The sequence below is a fragment of the Poecilia mexicana genome, unplaced genomic scaffold, assembly GCF_051168715.1.
Source record: "Poecilia mexicana isolate PSO_F unplaced genomic scaffold, ASM5116871v1 scaffold_2, whole genome shotgun sequence".
Classification (NCBI taxonomy): domain Eukaryota; kingdom Metazoa; phylum Chordata; class Actinopteri; order Cyprinodontiformes; family Poeciliidae; genus Poecilia; species Poecilia mexicana.
This window is the reverse complement of record NW_028263371.1, coordinates 43,146,452-43,166,242: the sequence shown is the minus strand read 5'-3', so window position 1 is coordinate 43,166,242 and position 19,791 is coordinate 43,146,452. Positions and strand designations below refer to the sequence as shown.

Genomic DNA, 19,791 nt, shown 5'->3' with positions numbered 1-19,791 from the left:
GCTGTTTGTTTTAGTTTTTATGTGCCACTCCAAGGCTATTGATCCCCCATCTGGCCATCCTTCACAAAACCTTCTGAAGGCACCCATGGTGATTGAAAGCTGAACTTTTAATTGTTGTATGGGTGAGAAGAATCCTTTTAAAACATAGTTGGAGTTTTTGCTACAACATTCTTTTTTTATTTTATGAACCTCCTAAACGATGATGAACATAACGACACCTACAGACGTGACCCGCAGGACACAGTCAGCATTTTAATGGACATAATATCTTGGCTTCCTGCCACGGGAAGCGATGGGGGGGCTCAGTCCCCACAGATGGAGTAACTGAGAGACAGACTCCAAATTGGGCACCAGGGGAGGGTCAGCTCGGCTGGAGCCCGTTTCTCTGCTCCCTCAATCATCCAAATCGTTTTGAGCTTTATTCTTGGGACATTTCAGAGATTAGACAAGCGGTGAGTGTCAGCTTTCATCACTTCTATCAGAAAAGAAGAAGAAAAAAAAGAACTAAAGCCGCTCACATGCTGGATGATGACTCTAACTTCAATGATTCGTTTCGGATCATTTTCTGTTTATTAGTTTCTTAATCGACTCTGAAGTTTTAAGCTCTACGAGCAGGATGTGGTGCTTCCCAGTAGCGTGATTGGACGCGGTGGGGTATATGGCGTTCCTCCATTATTTGTAACCCAGCAACTGCCCCAGTGAATGACCAGTTGAACAAATCCTATTAATGACACCGCTCCAGATTCTCAGCAGCTCCGATGGGAAAACTCTGGTTTCGCTTTGGCTCAGCCACAGGTTTGTTCTTATCGTCTACGTATTGGTCTGAAATCAACAATTAGCTTCCGATATTTAAAAGAAGAATGCTCTTGTTTGAATAAGAGTTCTCTTTTGTGTTCCAGATATGGATTCTGACCATTATTTTGACACGCAGAGGTCTGGTGTGCGCACGCGCACCGCCGTGCCACCGCCTTCTACCTGAGAGGAGCACACCTGGAACCAACGAGACGGAAGTTTGTTGAAGTCAGAGAGAAAACTTTTGTCTTTTTTGAAAATTGAACTTTTTTTTTGTGGGATTAAAGCAGCAAACAGATGATCTCCAGTTAGCGCAAAATGCCATATCCGTGGATTTTTAAAACTTCGTTAATGAACTGCCAAGCGTAAGCTTCAGTTCAGCGACTTGTGGTACGTGTTGTTTTGTTTGAAGGAATGCGAAATCACTTGTCATTCTGATACACAGATCTGAGACAATTCCGATTAAGAATTCGCAGATACTTGTTCCATTTGAACCATGTGCGGTTAATGTTTTGATGATAATTAAGTTGTGTTTGCTGTTTTTTTTAATATATGTTAAAGTTCATATTGAACTGAAACTAATTTTACGCTGTTAAAAAAAACTTTAATCAGTAAAATTGGTGTAGCAATTTACATTATCTATGGATGGACGTTTTCCCTGCTATACATTAGATAATTTAGGAGCTAAAACAAGTTAAATTCTATAAGAAATTGGATAAATTAAAACGACAGGGAAGGGCAAAGGGAGTGTATTTTTTTCTCTTAAAACATAAAATATGATTGAATTATAGGCTAATATGTTTAATATTCAATCCAGCCACGGTAGCTTGTAACCTTCCCTGGCACAGCATGTGCCATTCATTTTGACTTTTGCACTGTCGTTAAATTATTGTGATTGGGCTATGAAATCATGTTTAAATTATGTCTTTAAAAGTAAATGGCTTGTACAGTTGAGGCCAAAATTATTTATGCCTCTGGTAGATTTGGGTTTAAAGTAATCATTTAATATTTTCAACTCATTACTTATGACTAAAAATGATATTAACTTAAAAAAAACAACAACAAAAAAAAACAATCACACCCCCAAATATGGGGGTATGATCAATTTTGAGTTTGACTGTAAAGGTGTGATGATGTCCAAGATGACAAAATTCAGTGCAATCTTAGGATACAAACAAACTTTGAAATAACACTGCAGTGTAGCACCAATACATAGTAAATAATGTGTAATTTGCATCTGATGGTTACTTCTCCAGGATTTTTCTCTCTTAATATTAAACACTGCATTTACTTTGTTAATGTGTGAGCATGTGTGTTTATTACAGCTGGATCTTCATCCACAACCAGCCACAGCCAAGAAAGAAGGATGAGTGTTTTTCGAAGAGTTCTCCGAAGACCGCTGCATCCACTTAAACTGGTCATAGTGACCATAGTGTTTGTCACATTTCTGTTTTTTATACAATGGGAAGTGGGGGCACAAAGCCAACAGGAGGATCCCTGGCTGAAGGAGATGGCAGTGAAGCGTGACAGCATGCTGGGAATGGTCATAGGGGCTGTCAATAACTTCAAGCAGGCAAAGCCAAAGATGCAGATCAAAGCCCCCGTACGGCAGCAGGATGAACCAGGGGGAGCCTCCTGCCTGCCGGGTCACTACACTGCTGCTGAGCTCAGGCCGGCTCTAGAGAGGCCACCCCAGAACCCTCTCTCTCCTGGAGCTGCTGGGAAACCTTTCCACACGGATTCACTCAGTCCGGAAGAACAGAAGGAGAAGGACAGGGGTGAAGAGAAGCACTGCTTCAACGTTTATGCAAGCGATCGCGTCTCCTTGAGCCGAGACCTGGGCGCAGACACAAGACCACCAGAGTATGTGGACATCTTTATAAACTTTTTTTAATGTAGACACAGTAATCCAACCCTACTTTCAAATCTAAATAAATTACTTCTATTTACTCTTAGCAGAGGAAAATGTCTGGCCAAAACCACTGAGATGATTGTACTGACTAAGTTATTATTTCTGCATGCCGGTGTGATCTTGTGGCCGAGTTCAGATGAAAGTTGAAATCTAAGTATTTGATTGTAGTCACCACATATGACAGGCAGAAATGTCATCCATCTGAATTGCTAAATGGGTTGCATGTATTTGAACTACTGAGCAACATCTCCCCCATTCCAGCTTAAAGGTTGACAAATGCAGCTTAAGGAGACTCCCCACTGGCAATGTTCCACAGTTGTTGTAACCACAGTCTCTTAAGACTTTCAGGATAGTCACATCTATTTTTTTTTTTTTTCCATTGTCCTCCTTTTTGCAGATGCATCGAGCAAACCTTTAAGCGCTGTCCCCCCTTGCCGACCACCAGTGTGATTATTGTGTTTCACAACGAGGCGTGGAGCACTCTGCTGAGGACAGTTTACAGCGTCCTCCACACTTCCCCTGCAATTCTCCTCAAGGAGATCATCCTGGTGGACGACGCCAGTGTGGATGGTAAAAAAAAAATTAAATGGGACCCCTGTAAAGACCACTCTGCTGAGCTTTTGGGTTCATTACAGGTAGCATGCTGGGTGGGCAGCTCATAGGACAGCACTATACTCCTTCTGTGGCTTTTGATGTGGATAACAAATGAACTCAAGAGGCTGTTGGTGAATACTTTCTAAGGATTTAGCAGCGACTGGCCTCAGAAGAGATAACACAACAATATTGGTCAGATGTATTAAGAGACTAGCATACCGGGAAGTCTTATTCAAACATATGAGGTACTCTAAGTTTGCATCTTATCAGAGAGCTACTGTTTAGAAATGTATCGTCTATTTCTAATCTCCATTTTCTGTGAAGGACTGTACTGTCTATGCCAATTTTAGCCAATTTTGATTTCTCTTCAGAAACTTGTAGAGCATTTGAAATATTTTTGCCTTGGCGTCTTGCGATGAGTGGTTTACATATTTGTCCCTTTCACAATTTAAATGGTAAATGGATTATCATTACTAGCTTTAGACAGCAGCCTCTTTGTTTTCCTGGAAATGTAAACTCTTATCTTAATGGTGACATTTCCAATATGCTAATATTTACAGATCCAGCATGCTCCACTGCTCACAGAGGTTGTAAGCTCAAAGTGCTTAAACAGAGCAACCTAGCTGTGATACGCTTATCCTTCTTGGTATAAACTGAAAGTCTTGCCATCATTCTCTATCTTGCAGACAGCTTTTACTCAATTCAATCTTGTGCCCATTTGACAAAATGTTCCAGTCAAGGTATAAATGGATTTAATGTGGCAGAAGTAAAAAATGGCTGTGAGCAAAATGATCAGCACCAACCACAGTCTGACTTTGAGCACTAATAATGAACATTTATAGCTATAAATGTTGTTCCCGCAGTACCAACCTTCACACTGAAGACTGCTGTAGTTACCGTGGCATGGTAGTGCTTAGATATGGTGTATGCTTGTAAAAAGATTTTTGAGTTTTGGTGGAGGTAAACACTCCTCTGATCCAGTCACAGGCCATTTTACAGTTCATTTCTAATTCCAATAGTTATTTTGAACTTTGCAGAAACAATTACCGTAATTTCTCATTCTCTGCATCTGTTCTTTGTATCCCAGTTTTCAACAGACTCCTTTAATTACAATCTTAAATTTTCAGATGTTTTGAAGGATGACCTGGATGAGTATCTGAAGCAGCTGAACATTGTCCGAGTAGTCCGTCAGCGAGAGAGGAAAGGACTCATAACCGCTCGCCTGCTGGGTGCCTCCGTGGCCACCGGTGACACCCTCACCTTTCTCGACGCCCATTGTTAGTCAGCACCACTCACGTCACCAAACACTTAAACTATTTTACACACGCCCTTAACTATGCACTGTATTGTTCTTGAAAATGTTTGTGATTGTAGCGATGAATAATAATAGAGCTTCTCTATGCATGTACTAACAGGTGAGTGTTTCCATGGGTGGCTGGAACCTCTGTTGGCAAGGATTGCTGAGAACTACACCGCCGTTGTGAGTCCTGACATAACAACTATTGACCTCAACACGTTTGAGTTCATGAAACCTTCCCCATATGGTCAGCACCACAATCGGGGGAACTTTGACTGGGGTCTCTCTTTTGGCTGGGAGACTCTACCTGATCATGAGAAGCAGAGGAGAAAGGATGAAACGTATCCCATAAAGTAAATACAATCTGTGACTCAATAGAGTATGTGACCAATGTGTTAATATTTAACCTCCTGTAATAAAATCCTTGTACGTTATAGGACTCCCACGTTTGCCGGTGGACTCTTTTCAATCTCTAAAGAATATTTTTACCATATTGGAAGCTATGATGAAAAAATGGAAATCTGGGGTGCTGAAAACATTGAGATGTCATTTAGGGTGAGATGTCACTTTGGTGTCATTTTCAGCATCAGCTTTCTTATTTATAACTGCCTTTGAGCCTAGGAGTTTTCCCAGTTTCCAGAAGGTGTCACGGGTGTGTCTAACTCTGCATCTGTTTCTGCTGGCTTTCATTAACTTGCAGGTGTGGCAGTGTGGTGGACAGCTGGAGATCATCCCATGTTCCGTTGTTGGTCATGTTTTCAGGACCAAAAGTCCACATACGTTCCCCAAGGGCACGCAGGTGATTGCACGGAATCAGGTACGACTGGCTGAGGTCTGGATGGACGAATACAAGGAGATCTTTTACCGCCGTAACCAGCAAGCTGCACAAATGGCCAAGAATGTAAGTGCCAGTTTTGCTGTTAATACGCTTCTGAAATTATGTCAATTAAATGTGCTTGTCTTGAAGGAGTAGCAAATTGCTCCTGAGGCTGTGTCTTGTGTTTCCACCACTTATGGCTGTGTATGAGTGTTTTCAAGACCACTTATTATCTCCCTCTTTAGACAAGCTTGAGCAAATCCCAGCTCCTGTCCTTGAAATGCTTACAACAAGCCTTAGATCTGATTATACGTTACTTAAGATGCTCTCATAGGGGAAAGCATGCCCTCTCCAGGAGAAAGGTTTAAGAGTTTAATTCTCTATACAAATTCTTTTAACATACACACAGATGCTTTCTATAGCATCTAGTACCGATGCTATCGAAAGAACATCGGTACTACTTCATGACAGACTCGTGGTGCTGGCTAACGTGCTCTTGAAGGGGTCATAAACATTTCTCTAAGGGCTTTACTTCACAAAAAGAGGTCAATCCAGTCCTGCAGATTTCAGACATGCTGTTGTCCACAACTCCTTAGGGTCCAGTGTGCTAAATTCTCTTTGCTGTATTAATAAAGAGCTCTTGTCATTATTTCCCTTTCACCCCTTTTCAATTAATTTAGTTTTTAAACAGGACTACAATACAGGTTCATGTGTTGTTTTGGAATGGACCAACACTACTTATTTAAGTTTGAATACAATTTCATGGCACATATTTTTAGATTTTATTCTTATCTGCAAGCACAAGTTTAAAAAGATTGGCCATCACTCATCTGATTTTTTTTATTTTTATTTTTTTTATTTCCACATGTTTTTATTTTCCCCATATTATTATATTATTATTGGTGGTTCAGTGTTACTTTGTCACTGGTTTCCAAACATGTGGCTTCCATCAAGTTCAAAATCATTCCTTAAAACAATGCAGTTTCCAAATGTCTAAATGACTGTACTGAAGTATGCCCGTATGCATCCATTATTATTTTGTTTTGCATTTTTTCACTCTTACAATTTTGAGAAATAAATGTTTTTCATGCCTTTGAAAACAAAGTTTATAGTTTGTTACTAGGGTGTCATTGTTTACTAGGGTGTAACTAATTTATTCCTTGCCAAGAGAGTGACTTTTTTTCCTCACCCCCTCACCACAGCACAGCTGTGCAAATGTTATTGCAAAATTAAGAGGTTGCAGATTTAAACATTCTAAATATCTTATCCACTTTAAAGTGAATATGCCACAGTTTTTAGTTGAGGTAGGCCAGATACTAATAAATTTTCAATTGTGCATGGCAGGTCTAGTATTAAAGACTTTTTGTATTTCTTCAGTACATACAAGATTCCACCATTTTTTTTTTATCTTAAATGCATCAACAAACGGCATGTAAGCTGCTGATTTTTTTTTTTTGTGAAGAAAATCTGAAAGATTAGGGACACATTCTTTGATGCATAAAATCAGTTCCATTTTATGTTGAATTCTACTTCCATTAAGCTATGTTTAATACAGTGTAGTTATAACACTTTTATAAATTTAAGAGCAGGTCAGATCTCAGAAGAAACAGAAGATCAATGTCTTTCAGGAAATGGCTGATTGGTCTTTCTCTAATTTTTAGTAATGTATATAAACATTTATTTAGTTTTCCAATTATTTCAAATCTCTCTGTGTACTGATGAGACATGGGGCCAAGAGAGTGTCTTTAAATGTTGAAATCTTTAGCTACCCCCTAACTACTTTTGTTTTTTGTCTTTACGATAGAGAAATTTTGGGGATATTTCCAAACGTGTGGACCTCCGGGAGCGACTGCAGTGCAAAAGCTTCTCGTGGTATTTGAACAACGTTTATCCAGAAGTTTTTATGCCTGATCTAAACCCAGTCTTCTTTGGCTCGGTAAGATCACACTCTCTACCACCAGTTCTCCTCATTTCAGACCCCATAGCTCTGTCTAGCCACTATGAGTTTCCTCTTGGGATCTCTTTTTGGTACAAGTCAGTTCCAATTTAACACCACTAAAAGCACTTCAGAGGCTAAAGTTGTTTGAACAGCTTGTGCTGGATGTTAGTTTTTCATTTTGCTTCCTCTCACTCACTCGCACTTTCCAATTTTTTCACTCCTTTTTTTCCTTCTGTAGGTAAAAAATGTGGGGAAAGACACATGTCTGGATGCTGGAGAGAACAACGAGGGTGGGAAACCGCTGATTATGTACCCATGTCATGGACTTGGTGGAAACCAGGTCAGTAAAAAAAAAAATTACTTTCTATCTGTCTTGTCAAAACCTCGGTGGGATTTCACCACCTTTTTTGATGGTGATTTAATTTTCCAACATTTCCTGCACCCCCAGTACTTTGAGTATTCCACACGTCACGAAATTAGACACAACATTCAGAAGGAGCTGTGTTTGCATGGGGCAGGGTTGGCTGTGACGCTGGAAGACTGCCAGTACAAAGGCATGAATACATTTGTAGGAACCCAACAAAAATGGGAGCTGAAGGATGTGAGTTTGCTCTTTTCCATTTGTTTCATTTCAGATTCGCTGGTTACCCTTTATGTTTGTAGCTGAGTAGTAATGTTATCCCCTCTTTCCTTAGAACCAGTTGCTCTACTTGCCAGGATTGAACATGTGTCTAACTGCCCATCATGAGAATCCATATTTGGCTCCGTGCAACCCTTCAGACCAATATCAACACTGGTCCTTCGTCTGAGTCTGCAAACCACTACTTTGCAAATGTCGACTTTGTATGCATGAAGCATACAAGGACACAAGTATCTCATAATGTATGCAGCTTTTTTTTATAGATTATAAACTACATTGAATTTTAATTTATTTTTTTATACATAAAAGGACTAATCTTTGCTATTGCTGCTGTTGGAAATTGTGGATTTTGGAAGAATACATCATGTGCCTCTGCTCCAAGAATTCATTCAGTTGCACATTAGACAAGTGCCTTTTATGTTTTAGATCACTTTACAACCAAAGCATACACCTAATTATTAGCTAAAGCTGGCATATACTGCAACAAGATACACTGAGGATGTGCATGTCAATCTATACAGTAAAATTGGTGATTTAAAAAAAGTCCTAGTAAAGTGATGGACAGTATAAATAGGAAATGTCCATTTAAAAAGTGTCTCAGATCTAACATTTTTTTTATTAGTCTTTATATGAAATTGGGCAATTTCATATAATAAAAAATAAAAATAAAAAATTACCCAGTCTTAAATAAATTGGGTAATTTTTTTATGAAAACCATCTGGGGCTCAAGTAGTTTAAATCAAGATATACCAACTTTCCTTTTTTAAGACCTGTTTTATAATGCAATTGATTGTAAAAGGACCACTTGATTTGTTAACAGTGTGTCTGAAGATGTTTGAATATCAAAAGACAAAACTTACAGTAACTGCAATACAAACATAAGAGTAGTAAAACATCATGAGTGATTGAAATTTATTTTTAAAATCAGCTAAATATGTCAATTATTTGAGGGTTTATTCTTTAGTGATTATGAAGGGGAACTCTCAGTTTATTATAAGAAAATCCACTTAATTAAATGCCTCTGCAGGAGTGAACCTATGCATTTCTGGTGCAGGCACTAGTGTTTTGAGGGCTGTGAATGTTGCGTTGGGCTTTCAGATTGAACGTGGTGACTTTTCTGAAATGGCAAATGTTTTGTGTTCAGTGTACTTAAAGTCTGAAGATGTGATTATGAGATAAATAAATAGTTTTGGGTAAAGCTTGGTTCACTCACACTTCCCTTCTGTGGTCAGCAGAGGGCACTTTTGCACCTACGAATGGCAAGCTTCTACAGTACAGACAATGTGCATTGAAAATGTTTCATAACATCACATTTTATAAAATGAATTTGAAAACATGTCAAAATACAACAACTGAAAGTTATGTAGGCTTTATGTACAGTTAAAAACATAATTTGGAAAAACAGAATGGACCATTTTGTGCAAATCCTATGCATTTCACCAAATATGAAGCAGAATTAAAGAAACCAGGCACATGAAGCGTTACAATTCACGTAAACTCGCATGAAACAAAAGACAATTTTAACATATCAAGTTACTTAATACAGACTTTTAGTAAACCACAATAAATACACGTCATTTAACCATTCGTAATAAATACTGAAAATTAAAACACTAATCCTAAGTGGGTGCAACGCCTTCAAGAACCTTCCCACACTGTACACTTTGGCACAATTTCTATGTATTATAGGTTTGTGTTGATGAAACTGATGACGTCAAAGTTATTTGGGGACTTTCTGGGAGATCCCATCTAATGAACAAAACGGTGACGATTGAATGCTAAACTCAGTAAATTTGAATGTATATTTAAGCTTGAAAATGGAGCACGTTCTTGTGTTTATGCATGAGCAAAGAATTAATGGACTTCGTTTGAGCTTTTCCATAATTAAGTTTCATTCTGTCAATGTTTACAAATGCCACTATGCACACATTTTAAATGAACAGGCTTTATGGCTAAAATGATTCAGTAGTTCAACTTTTAACGCTCATAAAATCAATCCTATTTAAAATTAGACTTTGATTGTCAACTCTGTGTAACCATTTACCTGAAGAACAAATCTGAATTCTGCAAAGCAACTGTAAATGAAAAGGTTATTCTATGCCGTTTTAAGAACTTCTTAAAAAGAAAAGTCCAATCATGCCTATTGAACCTCCTTTAGTTAATGTTACTGGAGCAACATAAAAAAACAACTTCCTCTTTAGACTGTAAGGTGTAATTTAATCATTTTAAATCAGCCTTTCGTTCCTTTGGTATTTAAAGCAGATCAACACTGAAACGGGAAGACTTTCACTAATGACTGTAGCATTTATAGACAGAAAAGAAATTGTTTCTCAACTAAAAGAATGTATGAATGTTTGATTGTACCAAATGGGTGTATGGACACTTGATAGACGGAGAGGGAAAAGGATAGAATGCACACTGTTTTTATTTGTTTTGAAAGATTATCGATGTAGAAAATGTGGACGAGCTCCATGGAACAGAATAGTCCTCACCTGCCAAAAAGTCTCTTTTGGAAATGGGATACCCCCTGGACGCTGAAACAACATGAATATTTTTTTAAGGAAAGGAACAACCATATAAAAAGGTTTGCAATGATCATGACCTATAGCTCGAGAAAGGAATCAACAGCCAAACCACTAAGGTGACTCAGTTGTTGAGCAAGGGGCTTCTCAGAGGAGAGGATGTGTTATTTGCATTCCATAAGTAATGTTGTTGCTCTTCTGCAGCTTTTGGCTGCATTTTTGCCTGCTTGTGCTCCCTCGATTTTGCACATGAGCAATGTTTACTATTGTAATCTACAAGCTAGAGCCGAAGGTACAAAATGGTATATGCCCTTTAAAAAAAAACTTTCTGTTGTCTTCAAGGAATCAAACATTTTCTGGATTATTTAAAAATAAACCAAAAATATAACTGCGGTAGCTGCAATTTTAATATACAATTGTTTTAAACATAAGATTTGGTCATTAATAACCAAAAACGTGCCACTGGACCCCAAATAAGACTAAGAGCAAAAATCATCAAAATGACATGACTGATCACTTGGATTTAAATGAATTCTGAAATCTTATGATTTTGAAGACATAAAAGAAGATAACTGGACATTATTAATACATCTTGTTTTGTAAATGGAGGCAATTTTTCCAATGAGTCCCAATCGGCATGCATATTTTTACGAAAACATTTACAATATATTTAAGGATACACTTATAATTCAGTCACAATAAATAAAACTGACTTTTTTTTTGCACATACAGCAGACAGAAGTTCAATCTACAGTACAATATTTGCTTGAATACTAGAACTTGAGTTCTGCAAATACAAGCTACATTGCACAGCATGACATTAGTTGTGTTTGTATTGTTTTGTATTGTCTTGGAGCTGAGCACGAACACGGTAACGGAGAAACCTGCATTTGTCAACAGTACCACAAAAGTGTTTCCATCACAAACCTATGGCTTAAGAGTTACGGATGAAAAATGTAGTATTGTTTTGTACATTGCTCTGAAAGTAGTTTTCAAAAAAGGCAATGAAGATGTTCCATAAAAGTATGCCATAGTCGAGTTCAAGTGAGGATGTAATAATTAAAAGCTTGAGGCCTCTTAATTGGCTGTGACCTCAGGGCAATGGTCTGGTAAAGGGAGTTTCTTAGTATTGTTTGATAGTAAGGTTACATCAGGATGTTCGATAGCACTTGATTCTTGGGGTGGCTGTTCTGCTGCCATACCGGTGACGCTGTTACTGCTGTAGGACTCCTGGCTGTTGTTGTTAAGGTAGTTTTGAAACTCTGTCTGGTTCCGGTTCTCACGCTGCTCCACAAACATGGCCTTGGACAGCACCTTGGTGTTTTGGTCGGGTGGGTAGCAGCACAAAGCGGCAGCCGGACCGCCCCCATTCAGATTACGGTGGTGACTGGTTGTGTACTCCTCCTCCGTATGATTAGAGTAGCCAGTGAATTCCCCAGAGGTCATGCTGAACGGTCCCTGGGCCAAATTTCCATTGGTTGCGCCGACCGTTTCTGGGAATGCTAGCGCCTCCCTGTAAGACTCACTGGGCCGACTGGCATGGACATTCGAGTCGGCACTGGAGCTCCCCAGCTGATAGTAGTCAGCGGAGGAAGAGTTCATTATGTAAGGGTTTCCATTTATACGGCTGTCATGACCCACGGAGCCGTCAGTGTAGCACATCACCGAGGACATTGGCACCACCTCAGTGTGAGAAACTGCTAGAGGCGTCATGTCGGCCTCATAATTCTCAGACTTCCCTGCAGGTTCCTCCTCGTCCTCCGAGTCGCTATTTGCAAAGCTTTGTGTGCTGGAATCAGACAACCCGCTACATACGCTGCTGCTGTCCTCCTCGTCTTCCTCGTCATCTTCGTTCTCCTCCTCCTCCTCCTCCTCCTCTTCTTCTTCTTCTTCCTCATCCTCCTCGTCTTCATCATCCAGAGGCTCCTCCATCTCATCTACAGAGTGCAGGTGCATTGCAGCCGTCTGTGGGACAGCATCAGACAAAGAGTACTCTAACCTGTGCTGCGACTGCGTGAACAGGTTCCCGTTCCCCATGTCGCTGGTTTCCGCGCAGTAACCGTTGGCCTGGGAGGTTTGCTGCTGTTCGCGGCTCTTCTCCAGCTCCAGCTTCATGATGGTGTGCAGGAAATGGGTTCGAACGCGGATAGGATTAAACTCTACTCTTCCAGTTGAATTGCTGCAACCTTCTTTTGTGCAGCCGCATGGAAATGACATTCGATCCACCTGGGGAAAAATACAGCACTCTGTGATGCATGCCTTCTGTTAAATGATTGTTTTTTCTATCCTTTAATGTTTTATCATCAGACAATGCATTTTTCTTTAAATAGACAGGACCCTTCACAAATATGGGCAAACAGGTGTATTTTATATTTGTTGTTTAGTGCACTAACATAATCTCTTGCTGAAAAATTAGGAGAAACTCAACCTCAAATTTAAAGTACCTAATTCAGTGGGAAGGTTGACCTACATTATGTAACAGTTTTCAAAACCACAGTTGCATTCATCTCCTTTTTTAACAGGACAGGACTGAATCTTCACTTTGGTCATTCCTTTGCATTATCTCTCATTTGTTCAGAATCCTGAGTTTAGACTCTTCTTTTAAACCTTTCCCAAATTGAAGTTTTGGACAAGGAATTGATTTTGTGCCTGGTAAATAATCTTTCCGTTTGTTTGGTCATATACTTCGAATCATTATCCAGTTGAAAGATCAAATGGAAACTTGTTTTTTGTTATCTGGAAGAGCCATTTCTGATTCCTTTCCAACAGATTGTTATCCAAAATCTTCAGAAATGTGTAAAAGATTGTTGCAAGAAAACACAATTTCAGGATTTGTCTCCCATTAAGATCCCAAAAGCATTTAGCCAACTTAACATTTGTAATGGTGGGATGGAAAAATGTTTTTGATAAACAGATCTAGTGGTACTGATGAAAGTTTTGTAACATTAAGTTTGCAACTTGCTTCTACAATTCTTTAAGTGAGCTATCAGAATTTTATTTACCTCATACCATCTTCACTATTTGTGACGAGAAGATTAAATCATGTCCTGGTCCAGCTCCATTTGCCATTGTTAATTTTTTTAATTTTTTTTTTTATTGATCAGACTGCACGTAAGGGCACGTTAAGTCATAAGCTTCAGTGTTGTAGTAATTTTCCAACTTTGAGTCAACATGTCTGCCTTGTTTTCTTTTCGATTTTGTAGAATGGCAAATCTAAATGCACGTATAATATTTATGTCAGAGGCAACATAAAGTCATGAGTTATTAGTGAAAGCTTATTAGTGAAATACTAATATCAGCTTTAAAAAAACTGAATTTCATTATGACTGTGACATGGGAGCGTTTGGTAAAAACTAACTAAAATGTCTTAAGGTTGATTTTCCACCCTACTATTAAATACATTTTTATCAAATTAAGTTAAACTTTTATACATTTTTTCACCGTGAGAATACGCCACTACAATAAAAGACTCAATAATTTTTAAGAATTATTACATGCTTACAAGGTCTGTCAAATACATGTGTAAAGACTCTGTGTAAAATATGTATTTTGTGGAATCTACCTGACACTTGATCCCTGCAATGCTGCAAGCACACGTCTCAGGGTCACAGAAGAGCCTGCAGTCGCAGCCACAGTCTTCTCTGGACATGCGAATGGCTCTAAGCTCGTGCTTCTCCTCCACGTCAATCTTCTTCACGCCGGAGGAGCGTAGCAGTGCCCGGCGCTTTTTAGTAGTAAGAGGCTGCAAAAAGAAGTACTCGTCCACCTCTGTGTTGTCAAGATCAATGTCGTCATCCGAGATGTCTTCTGCTGTGAGCGTGTTGGCCTCTTCCGACTCCACTGTGCCATTCTTGGTCAGCTGAAAAACGAGATTGGAGCACGTCCAGGCACTTTAAGTATCAACTGTTTACCTAACGCCTCCATGTTACTTTCAAACAATTAGGATGTAACAAGCTAAGTCAACACTTTATATTTTTAAGAAATATGTTAGAATTAAATTGCTATCACAAAACTAAATACAACAAATTGCCTTAAATCCTCAGACCAACGACTTCTGTCTGCTGAACAATATATTACAGGCATTTATAGACTGAACTGTTTTATTTCTAATTGACCCATAAGAAGCTTTTACCTTTAGCTTTATTGAGTTGAGTTTCTCTTCCTTCAAGTGATCTTTGAGCATATCTCTGTGGATCCTCTCCTGCTCCAAGGCAAACTCTCCAAGGGAGTATTGTCTGACCCAGCTGTGCCTGTTGGACATGCCCAGAGTGCTGCCGCCCTGGCTGGGCACACTGGTGAAGCCCTGCCGCCGGCTGAAGTAGTACACGGTCACATTCTCAAAATGCACCCTTCTAGCCCGCAGGCGCTTCTCCCGCTTCAAGATCGAGTCGGCTAAAAAGGAAAACGGTGGTAACAAAAAGAAATTATGAAAAGAAAACCAAATAAATTGTAAACTATATGTAGAGCATGTAGTGCAGTAATTTGTAGCAGAAGAATCATTGATGCTAAATCTAAACACACAGTGTCAAACATTGACGAGCACTACTTTGTTCTGATTGTTTATAAGCCGTCTCATAAGAACGCCGCGATAGCTGTGAAAAATGTGTCAATATAAACTGCCACATAGAGTTTATATTGCAGGAATTCTTCAGTTTAATGGGGGGCTTTTTCTCGCCGTTTTTAACGCTACTTTGGACTCCTCCGCTTGACGGGCATTTCCGGTGAGTCTTTTTATAGAGTTCTACAAGGGGGAGGTGCAAGACGGAGGACGATTTAGGAGCATAAATTATCCGCATGGCCCAAGGAGCAGAGCAGAGCAGAGCTCGTTCACTCAGAAGCAGCGTTCCCAATGTTCAACCACCAACCCCCCTCCTTCAGAGAGAAAGGACAAATAGAAACCATCTGGTTGCTGCAGCTCTCCGTCTCATACAAGGAGGACAATGCTTTTCATTACAGATGTAAACTGTCATACCTTCCAAAGGAGAGGCACAACAAAATCAGGTAAAAGGAACCTTTTTTGAACCTTGTGGTGGAGATTTTAAGCTATTTCTCCAACAGCCTAATTATATCTTAGGTGCAAATCGTTTTTTTGCACACAAGCATTCCTTACGCCGTTGAAGGCTGTGTCACCTTTGACCTGACTGTTCCTCAAACAAGCTGCAGATGTTTTTTTTTTTCACTCTACATCATCAGAACAAGAAAACATGGAAATTAAAACAGTCAAATCAGTCAACTGCTGACATTAAGCAGATCCCCACCAACCAGAGGCTGCAGAGGGAAAGTCTACACTTATATCCCCATACCTTTTATCTCCATTATGTAGATCTAATGCCAAATTTTTATTCATTTAGAAAAAAAATTGGCAGTTTTTTAATTTCTTTTTGGCTCTTTAGAGATGCACTCAGAAATTAATTTCACCACTTGATCTTTACAAATAGTGATTGTGCCAAACATAAATGTGAAACAAGAGAGAGTGATACTTTCAGCAAATAACAGGAAGGTCCTCTATCTATTTGGGGGAAATGCTGAATTTGAAAATGTTGGCAGTCTTTTGGAAATCGGAGCTAAGGAAAAGGTAATCCCACATGAGCAAATATACGCAGAAATTGCTGTTCTTGTAATACAAGCCAGTAAGATGCAAAATAAAGCTTAAACATCCACTCTATGTAGTGTTAAAATGACAGCATAACACATTTTTATAACAGATGAGTTTCTCACACAGCAGCAGTAAATCATCTCTATTTGTAACTTAAATAATTGATGACACACAGCAAGAAGCCTAGAAAAAAAACGTATGGAATGTTTTATAGCTTCTGATTATATAGTTGTTCAAGAGAAATTGTAAATTGGCCACAAATCTCTGATCAATGAATCTCTATATTTGTCAAGTCATTTTTGACACACAGAGACAAATACTGCTTTGATTAATTTGGATGTTTTGTTTAAAAAAAAAAAAAGAAATCCCATTCCTTTTTCTTCAAAGGATCAATTATTTAGTGAAAATAATCTCATCACATGGACACTATCTCGTATTAGAATTGACTTTCTTTACAGCCCTTGAAACTGATATAACTTGAAGAGAGACCGTTTTTTTTTATATTTTAAATCAAAGTCAAATCAATCCAAGAATCACAGCAGAGTGCATCAGCAGTAGGCCCGTTTCTGAGACATCTCTATTGTATAAAGCTTCTTCACATCCCAGCTGCAATTGCCTTTATTTTTGATAAGCTGAAGGAACAACATCTGCAGATTGTTACGGCATTCTGAAAAGTAATCAAACTCAAAATGTTATCTTCTAAACTACAATTGATTCGTGTGGACTAACGGAAAATGATCAGTGACTTTTGGACAAAAATAACTGCTGTTTAAAACAAAAGGAATTTAATTCTGCTTTTATTCATTTTCAATAGCTCAAAAATATATATTTTTTCTGATATTTTCATTGTTGAATAAGCATGACTATTAGAAGTTCTTAATGTCAAACATGTTGCTGGCAGGTGTTTTAATGCAGCAGTGAATTAAGGGAACCACATACTTCCAATGCAAAGCTTTACTCCAACAACAGCTATGTGATTATAAATGACTTATTTGATTTTCAGTTGTCCAGCTAACAAGCACATGATTTATGTGCCAGAACAGAGAAATTCAATTTGACTTTAGAGCAATATGTGAGATATTGTGACAAAGGAGGACATGCACAGGATGTGAAAATTCATGATTTGATTTCTGAAGAAATTAAGAACATTTTTAAACTATGTGGTTTGAGGCTGCTTGCCTCTGTTTTCAATTACTGCAAAGTAATTTTGTTTCCTCCACTAAATTAAGATGAAACATCTATCAGCATGTTAGTACGGTTCTTAAAAATCAAAAAGGAGAGTTGTCAACGAGATAGCCTATTGATCTTTGCAGTAATATATATTTTTAGCAATATTATTATTATTATTATTATTATTATTATTATGGTATTACAATAATAGCAACCGTTGTAAATTCCATCTAACGAATCCACAATATTGGTAAATCATGCAATGGTGACAGTCTATGAAATGTTAAGTTGAAGTGTTTATTTGCAATGCACCTTTGATTAATCAGCCGAGTGAACTGCTTGCATTTAGTCAAGTTTGGAAACGTACTCAGAATTAATTTATGTAAATACTGTACTTTTGCACAGTTTGGAGTGTTACTCCAAACTATAACATCAGTTTTTGAGGTTTGCTAATATCATGTAATTCTTTATTAACACCTGACCAATCACTTTTTTTTTCTTGTCCATCCCATTATCTCTAGTGACCTTTTAACACTTAAGACTTGTTTTATTTAGCATGGCCAAGAAACTAATTGATTCACGGACCTTATCTTAGTAAATACCACCACAGAATTCATTTGCAGTCCTCACTATGACATTTCTACAGGATTCGTCTCTAAATTGGCTCAAAGTAGGACTACTTCATTCAAAGATATGCTGTTTGTGTACCTCTTCACCAACATTTTTCTAAGTATTATACAGTCTGTGTAAAGCATGAGCACACAAAACTCGAGATCAGCTCATTCATCTGCTTAGGCCTGTAAGCTGATGCTGCTCCTAATGAGCGAGGCTGGCTGTGCATGCTTCCTCTTCATCATCAGCACCAGTCTCCTCACAGCACAGCCACAGCTCTATATCCACAAACGTTAGCTCATTTGAAGATGCGTAGATTGATGTTTAACCTGCATCTTGTAATACCTGTGAGCTACTACATTAGTTTGGTTGTGAGAATCCCACCAATTTTAATGAAAAAAAAAAATATATATTTTAGCATTATTTTTTTTCCTGATAGGAAAAGATAATTTTGCTGTCAGTAGAACAACAGAAATGGGAGGATGTATTTAAAAGAATCGAACTCACGGGTGAAAGGACCTGAAGTTGAGGGGTTAACGCTGTCGCTGCTATCCCCACTCTCACTGCAGGAGACCTCATCATCAGACTCCCGCACAGAGGAGCATGGGGAGGAGGAGGCTTCCACCTCCTCAAATTTTCTCTTCAGTATTCCGCTCATGGCCTGCCGCATCTGCACCTGAACGCGAGACACAGCAAAAGGGGGCTGCATGTTATTTAATACCCGGTTTAGGACCTTCATAATCCTCAACTCACTCAATTAGCCACCAACCCAGACTGCCCCCACCCCCAGCTCCTACCTTCACCCATCCACGCATGCACGCGTGCACACATGCACACACACACACGCATACACACACACACACACACACACACACACACACACACATCCAGTCTTGCTTGCTGATATCCCAGCTTCCCTGGGTCATTGATCACCTTGGCACGAAGGAGCAGAGGGGAAATAGTAAAGCTGCTAATTACAAACTACATCTTCCCCACAGGAAGTTAATTCTCCTTTTTGATTGAGAGGTTCAGGGTAAAAAAGAGAGAGACTGGATCTATTCACCTTCCACTGGTGACCATCACAATGCTAGGTTCAAATCTTAGAAATACTACATAATATGAATATATTGTTTATGTTTCATATGAACTGAAAAGACATTTAATACGTACATGGATACATGTCATTCTCAGTGTCAATTCTGAATTGATTGGTAGATGTGTGCTCGTGTTTGTTTCCCATACAGTGTGAAACAAAATCTTCAAAAAACAATCCAGTTAAATGTGACTAATGTATTTATGTGATTTAAAAAAAAAAATCTATGACTAAAGTAGCACAAATAGCATCAATTTGAGTAAATACATCTGCACTGTATGTTGTTGCATCCCTTATATAAAATAATTATATAAGGGTTTCTTAACTGTTTGGTAAAAATTTCCATCTGCAGTTGCTGGTGAAAGCAGCATTTTACTTCTACACTGCCATGTTGCGCACTTTTGTTTTCAACTTGTGTGTAAATGCAATGAATCCAAGATCCCTTGGTGTTTTTACCCACGCTTATGACACCAGGAGAAGCTTATTACTGTCCATGTGCATACCCCGTTATAGGAAAATTACAGCAGTCGGAGTCCCAGCACTATTTTCATACCATATTTGCCATGTGCACACTCTGGGAAAAAAAAAACAAACTGCTTTTCTCAATTCAAATGTTTGTCATTGGCACGTCATGCAAAGGATTTTGTAGCAGACTACGTCAATGTCAACCAAGAGTCCATTAGCTCCCCTGACTGATGATGCAATTAGACAAATAAACAAGAATAGGCTCATCAGTCAAATACACCAAAACTAATTACTGTCACATTTAATCTGCCTCTAATACTACTGCGTGGCAGACATCAAACA

The 19,791-nt window shown here is 38.7% G+C and overlaps 2 protein-coding genes across 2 annotated transcripts; one reads left to right on the top strand and one right to left on the bottom strand.

The window, feature by feature from the left end:
- The first annotated feature begins 943 nt into the window (after positions 1-943).
- galnt3 (UDP-N-acetyl-alpha-D-galactosamine:polypeptide N-acetylgalactosaminyltransferase 3 (GalNAc-T3)) lies at positions 944-9,189 on the top strand. The gene is made up of 11 exons (XM_014967897.2): positions 944-1,182; positions 2,118-2,655; positions 3,102-3,274; positions 4,426-4,575; positions 4,714-4,948; positions 5,033-5,150; positions 5,296-5,496; positions 7,217-7,348; positions 7,590-7,691; positions 7,800-7,952; positions 8,047-9,189. Exons 2-11 carry the CDS (start codon positions 2,159-2,161, stop codon positions 8,158-8,160), a joined length of 1,875 nt encoding a protein of 624 aa, XP_014823383.2. The 5' UTR covers positions 944-1,182; positions 2,118-2,158; the 3' UTR covers positions 8,161-9,189.
- Positions 9,190-9,611: 422 nt separating this feature from the next.
- Positions 9,612-18,595, bottom strand: csrnp3 (cysteine-serine-rich nuclear protein 3). Its single transcript, XM_014967901.2, has 4 exons — positions 18,399-18,595; positions 14,646-14,905; positions 14,076-14,372; positions 9,612-12,739 (listed from the first exon to the last, which is right to left on the bottom strand). Exons 1-4 carry the CDS (start codon positions 18,559-18,561, stop codon positions 11,591-11,593), a joined length of 1,869 nt encoding a protein of 622 aa, XP_014823387.2. The 5' UTR covers positions 18,562-18,595; the 3' UTR covers positions 9,612-11,590.
- Positions 18,596-19,791: the final 1,196 nt, after the last annotated feature.

Excerpts from the sequence above, each read along its gene's own strand:
- galnt3 (XM_014967897.2), top strand. The coding sequence starts at position 2,159 with ATGAGTGTTTTTCGAAGAGTTCTCCGAAGACCGCTGCATCCACTTAAA. Across the intron at positions 2,656-3,101 it reads GCAGACACAAGACCACCAGA|ATGCATCGAGCAAACCTTTA; the intron begins GTATGTGGACAT and ends TCCTTTTTGCAG. Across the intron at positions 4,576-4,713 it reads CACCTTTCTCGACGCCCATT|GTGAGTGTTTCCATGGGTGG; the intron begins GTTAGTCAGCAC and ends ATGTACTAACAG.
- csrnp3 (XM_014967901.2), bottom strand. The coding sequence starts at position 18,561 with ATGCGGCAGGCCATGAGCGGAATACTGAAGAGAAAATTTGAGGAGGTG. Across the intron at positions 14,906-18,398 it reads AACTTCAGGTCCTTTCACCC|CCGACTCGATCTTGAAGCGG; the intron begins GTGAGTTCGATT and ends TTTCCTTTTTAG. Across the intron at positions 12,740-14,075 it reads TTGCAGGGATCAAGTGTCAG|GTGGATCGAATGTCATTTCC; the intron begins GTAGATTCCACA and ends ATTTTTCCCCAG.